The 6,167-nt window shown below is 26.5% G+C and overlaps 2 protein-coding genes across 2 annotated transcripts; one reads left to right on the top strand and one right to left on the bottom strand.

Annotated features, from left to right (window-relative positions):
* Window positions 1–1,179: 1,179 nt before the first annotated feature.
* LOC128959975 (uncharacterized) lies at window positions 1,180–1,793 on the bottom strand. The gene is made up of 2 exons (XM_054306024.1): window positions 1,732–1,793; window positions 1,180–1,642 (listed from the first exon to the last, which is right to left on the bottom strand). Exons 1-2 carry the CDS (start codon window positions 1,791–1,793, stop codon window positions 1,180–1,182), a joined length of 525 nt encoding a protein of 174 aa, XP_054161999.1.
* A 991-nt stretch (window positions 1,794–2,784) lies between these two features.
* Window positions 2,785–5,109, top strand: LOC128959966 (regucalcin-like). The gene is made up of 4 exons (XM_054306013.1): window positions 2,785–2,788; window positions 3,163–3,381; window positions 4,090–4,683; window positions 4,748–5,109. Exons 1-4 carry the CDS (start codon window positions 2,785–2,787, stop codon window positions 5,107–5,109), a joined length of 1,179 nt encoding a protein of 392 aa, XP_054161988.1.
* Window positions 5,110–6,167: the final 1,058 nt, after the last annotated feature.

The following is a 6,167-nucleotide window of genomic DNA, read 5'->3' as shown; positions in this document are numbered from 1 at the left end:
TAAAATAAATTGAGTTATCATATTTATTGCTATTAAGCTATTGTGTAAGCAATAAATATGATAACGTAATTTAAGAGTAGTGTAACTGATTTGGGTGAGACTTGTGTCGTATAATATTACTTTGCAATAGTATTGTAGTCGAAGGGGTTGTTGTAAAGGGTTGACCTGTTATCACAAAAATAAACAAATTGCAGATCTTTAGGGAATATGTCAGACATGTAAGCAATGATACTAAATATATTAAAATTTTATTAATTTTCTAATTTTTCTATTTCCCACCGACTCCTTGTAAAACTAAGTGTTTACTTTCCAGTAGTAAATGTAATACCAATCTCCAGGAGCCGACACAATGTGCGCCATWTAGTTGTTGTCGKGCACTACATGTGCTAGAAATAGAAAAACTCAAAGTATTCGTGTCAATCATTAATTGTTCCCTAAKTTATAACTAATAAATATTTAAGATATTATAATATAGACTAACAAAAATAAAACATGAAATTTTAAKTTCGAGTTTGATCTCARACTAAGTTAAATCTCAAGTGTTAGTGACATCAACTTTATTCCTGTAAAGTTAGCCAAACAGCTATTGTTTATATTAATAAACAAAATTAAAAAATTGGTAAAGCCATCAAAAAAACCGGAGACATTGAAGACCTCCATTGATCAAGACCTTCAAATCCTTCAGACCAATTGGATCAATATCCCGACGAAGCTTTCCGAAGGCGGTTTAGAATTACCAATGAGTCATTTCACGAACTCCTTGATATCCTAAAGCCGGATCTGGTCTCCGAYACAATAGSCCAACCCGTTCCTCCCGAAAWAAGCTGCTGCTGGCCCTCCGATTCTATGCCACCGGTTCCATGCAACAGGTAACCGGTGATACAATAGGACTGTCTCAGCCGACGGTCTCGAGGATCGTAACCCGAATTTCCAAATTAATTGGTAGATTGTATAGACGATTCATTAGATTTCCGACGAATGAAAATTCGTCAGAAACTATGAAAGGCTTTTAAAATCTACTCATTGGAGAGCCGACGGCAAAGTCCATTCCYCGGTGTTATCAGMGCCATAGACCACACATGTGAGTCTTTGCGCCTGGTGTGGCAAACAGAGAGGCCTATCGGAACCGTAAAGATCTGCTCACGATCAACATTACTTTTGTTTTTCTCTCTAAATTTGTCAGTATTTGAGAAAAAACAATGATATATCTTTAGCATTTGACGGTATTTTTTGGCCAACACTTGTCATAGCGCGTGATATTAGTCTATTGCGTCCTAAAAATCGAGTTAACCATCCATTTGATGCGCAAAACTTTTGATTCAATTGGTTATCATAAAACTCAATCGCTTTAAATTTGAGTAACTCTGAAGTCACCGCAAGTTTGTTATGTCTTTGATCTGYGAACCAATTCATGAGTTTGTTTTCCATTTCGGGAAATTTCGTGATTCTTGTCTTAAGTTTTCGTCTGCGAAGACGTACACTGACTTCTTTGTTGTTTACAAGTTCACGAAACTCTATTTCTTTACGAAGCCATCTGATTATGTTTTGTCTCGAATTCGTGATCTTTMTTGCAGTTTGTGATACATTTTCGCCATTATTTCGGTGCCAATCAATCGCAGCTAATTTGTCTTCGATGGTAAAACTGTTATATCGTTTATGTTTTTAATAGCATTTGTATTAATAACTTCAGAGACAATTGGTTTATCATTATATGATATAACATCACTTAACACTTTATCATTAGAAGTGTCTTCACTCGAGGATAGACTGATCAAACATTCAGTGGTAGTCATGATTTTCCCACACATATACAGGAAATGGATATTTAGTTTAAAAACTATTGTTTTTCTGTAGTCATTCAGTTTTTAGCTTATTTTACAGTTTTTGGTACATTTTATAATACATTAATATAAAATCATAAAATAGTTTACTGTTTCTTACTTTACTTTAAAAACAGCGTACAATTACCCGGATAATGGTACACCCCTTTTCCTAAATTCAATTAATGATAAATGTATGATTATACTGTGTAAAAGTGTACTTTTTATATACAAATTATTGTTTTTATAAATAAAAATAAAATAATCTGAATATTTAATCTTATTATTAATTAAAATAATTACAATATTTTATAAGTATATGTAAAAACAAATATGAATGACCTTAAATAGTAACACCTGTATAGATAAACAATTGTTGGTTACATAATATTTTAAAAATAATATTTACTTAATTATTAGTAACAATTCAATAATTTTAACTATAGATTTTTTTAAAGATATTTTTTTATAAAATAAAAATACTAAAACTAATAATCTGAAAAAATTACATTTTTTCTTTACTAAAATCTCTTTGTTAACTATTATATTTAATATTAAATAAAATTTTATTGATAATGACAAGTATAATCTACAATTATAAATTATTAATCAAAATTTTTATTTTAAAAAACATTACAACATAATTTATCATTTACTTATAAATAGTATATAAAAATCACATTTTCTTAGTATTATTTATTTAAAATAAAAGTTTAATGACATAAAAATAAGTTAGAAGAGCAGTAAATAATTAAAAAGTCAGATATTAGATATATTTAGTAAATTTTGTTTATATTTATAAATTATTTTTTTCAAATCTATTGTTTATACTAATAATAAACATTTTGTTATTTAAATATAAAATATATAAATAATAAAAATATGATATTGTATTGTATTGTATTGTATTGTATTGTATTGTATTATATTTATGTCGAAACTAGAATTCATATAAAACCTTGAAATGGGTATCAAATAACTGTTATCATGTAATTTAAACTTATTGTGACTTAACGTAAATAAAAACACGAAATTTTGCTAAAAATAGATATATTTATGAAAAATAGTATTTTTATTGTGGAAAATAACAACAAAATTGCAAACGACCTGTCATTTTATTTTTAATAAATGAGTTTATTAGCAATTTATTTTAAAAGTAAGTTTTTATTTTAAAAGTTATTTTATTTTAACAATAGTTTATGAAACAACACATTGTCAAGTCTATAGAAACAAATATAACAATATTAGTTATGATTGCCATAATTACAATATTTTTTGTTTCAATAACATTAAGTAAGTAAAAAATTATTTTATAAATTAGATTAAAATGAATTATTTATAGATAATGGTCAGTCTATTGAGTCGACTGTGCAATTATGTCGCAATGTTAACCAAACGTGTGCCCAAAGTCCACAATACCAGTGCTGTTTAGGTCACCAATTGCTTTGTGTCTATGATATGCCCCAAAAACCCGAGTCTATTGGAGTTTGTTTAAAAACATGTAGTAAAATGGGTGCCATTTGTGGCGGTTTTACGCGTGACCCACAAGTTTGTTGTGAAGGTTTAAAATGTGTTTATACTAATCATGAATTACCTGATTTACCCGGATTATGCCAATTCAATTCAACTATTTTTTAATCAATTATATAATATATTTAAGTATATATTTACAAATTTACAGCTTTTTTAATACAATGTTTTAAAATTAATTAATAATGTTGAATTTTAATATATTGTAAATATAAATATTATATTAATTTATAAATAATTTAATTGATAATTGTTATTTAAATATTGTAATCTTTTTATTACGCCAATTAAATGTTATTGACTTTACTGATTAAATTTTCAATTTTAATATTATTATTATTATTTTTTAAGCTATATTACAAGGGGATGTTAATAATAAAATAAAATACTAAAAATGATATAATTAAATAAATAAATTGTTTGTAAATATTTGTTAATTTGTCTATAAGTTTACTAAACTTGGTTTTGTCCTTTCATAACATATAAATTATTTTTAATATTAATATATCATATTATTATTATTACAGCTTATTCACTGTATATAACTTTCACTATTTATATTAATAGTAAATTACCTGTTTTATATAACAGTTTAAAATAGTCACACCTAACAAACATAAATGACAACTATTACTATTACTATTACAACTATATTAATATTAATTTTAAATCTATAAATAGTTAAAACTTTTATAATAATTGACATTTGTTTTGAAAATGTTGTACATCGTGACTATAGTTTTAATTTTATCAAATTTAAGTCTAAGTTTATCTAAAATACATTACAGTGTAAGCACTGTTAGTCTGAATGCATTTAAGTTAGGAGAAGGTCCGCATTGGGATGATAGTCGTCAGGTGCTATGGTTTGTTGACAGCAATGACTATCAGGTCTGTCAATTGAATGTCAGCACAAAACTGAGTGAATGTCATAAGTTTGACGATTTGATAAGTTTGGTTCATCCATATGATAATGGAGATGACCTATTGGTGACCATACGAAACAAATTGTTACGATTTAACTGGACATCCAAAGAAGGTTATTATGTGGCACAAGTAGCCCCTCAACTCAATGGTAAAGAAAGATTCAATGATGGAAAAGTAGATGCTTTGGGACGGCTATGGATTGGAACAGTATTGGAGGGCAAGAGTGGGGTTATTAAGGGTAAAGGAAACCTTTATAAGTGGGAAAACGGATCGTTTGTTAAGATGTCGGACGGATTTTATCTCACAAATGGCATGACTTGGAGTCCGGACAACAAACAAATGTTTATCAATGACTCTGAGGATCGCAAAGTATATGCATTTGATTTTAACTTAGAATTGGGAACAATATGTATGTAAATCAATGATTATTATACTTTTTGATTAATAATTTTATTATTTTCTTTTAAAAAAAGCAAACAAAACTATTTTAATTGACGGCAATAATAGCACAGATTTGACTGTCAATGATTATCCGGACGGACTAACAATTGATAGATCGGGCTATTTATGGATCGGTTCGTATTCAAACGGTAGAGTATTTCGTGTCGACCCTCAAAATGGAGATGTTGTAGACTCGGTGTCCATTCCCTGTCCATTAACAACAACCCCAGTGTTTGGTGGACTCAATTTTGATGAAATGTTTGTCACAACGGGTTATTTAAACGGCGATTCCGATCAGCGATTAAAATATCCGACCTGTGGTCAAGTGTATCGTATAGTCGCACTCGACTCCAATCAATTTGTCGGCGATATTATGTTTACAATAAAAAATTAATATTTTATTAGTAATTATAAATAATTTAATTTTTATACTAATACTAAAAAAWTGTGATTTGTTTATTTTTCACAAACATTTTGCTATTTAATAATTAGTTAATTAAAAAAAATTAGTAAAATTTAGAATATAATTATTAGATTCTGAAGTAAATGTTTTTATTAATAAATAAAGACAATTGAGTGTCTTATAGGATCATAAGTGGTATATAATTAATATTGTTGTGATATTATGTTATTTAATTGTTTTTGTGTCAATATTATAACTTTTAATGTTTTAATATTGTATTATTATCTTGCAAAATTGAAATTATAAATTATTTAATATTTTTTGCATTTACCGGTAATGTTACAGTAATACAGTAATAACATTAAATACAAATTATATCAAAATTATAGATTTATTCATTATATAGTCACAGTATAGTACAGTAAGTGATAATTTAAATTTTAAATACAAGAAACTACAGGCAAAATATTGTCTAAAGTGTGTTTTCCTCTGATAGATATCGTATAATTCAATTAAATATTGTATTAGATTACATAATATATTCAATATGTATTTAAGTGTTATGTCAATCAATATTTAGCGAATGAATAATAGTGTTTTTCGGCGTTTTTCATTTTCTCAAAAAATACAAAAATTCGGGAAAATCGAGAAAAATAATAGGCGTTAATTATTCAAAATGTTGCCATATTTCTATAAATATTAAATTCCCGACAATTTAATGAATAATAACGTTTCGGGTATAAGAAACATAGCTCTAGTAATAATATATATATATAAAATTATAGATATATATATAGTACAATATATATATAAGTGATAATTTATATATAGAAAGTGTGTATCAATTATATATAAGTTTAATATATATATATAGTATAATATATATATAGTATAATATATATATAGTATAATATATATATAGTATAATATATATATAGTATAATATATATATAGTATAATATAATAATGGGATCTTAGCATAGATTAATAATCTATAAAATTAACTTTTAAGTGTTGTGAGGGTATAAAAGAGTTGGTTAGGAAACAGG

This window comes from Oppia nitens, unplaced genomic scaffold (genome assembly GCF_028296485.1).
Source record: "Oppia nitens isolate AA-2021 unplaced genomic scaffold, nextdenovo-longstitch-racon4-pilon3 scaffold13_pilon_pilon_pilon, whole genome shotgun sequence".
Taxonomy (NCBI): domain Eukaryota; kingdom Metazoa; phylum Arthropoda; class Arachnida; order Sarcoptiformes; family Oppiidae; genus Oppia; species Oppia nitens.
Note: the sequence above shows the minus strand (reverse complement) of the source record. Positions and strands in the feature narration are given on the sequence as shown.

Excerpts from the sequence above, each read along its gene's own strand:
- LOC128959966 (XM_054306013.1), top strand. Across the intron at positions 3,382-4,089 it reads CCCACAAGTTTGTTGTGAAG|TTTTAATTTTATCAAATTTA; the intron begins GTTTAAAATGTG and ends TCGTGACTATAG. Across the intron at positions 4,684-4,747 it reads CTTAGAATTGGGAACAATAT|CAAACAAAACTATTTTAATT; the intron begins GTATGTAAATCA and ends TTTTAAAAAAAG.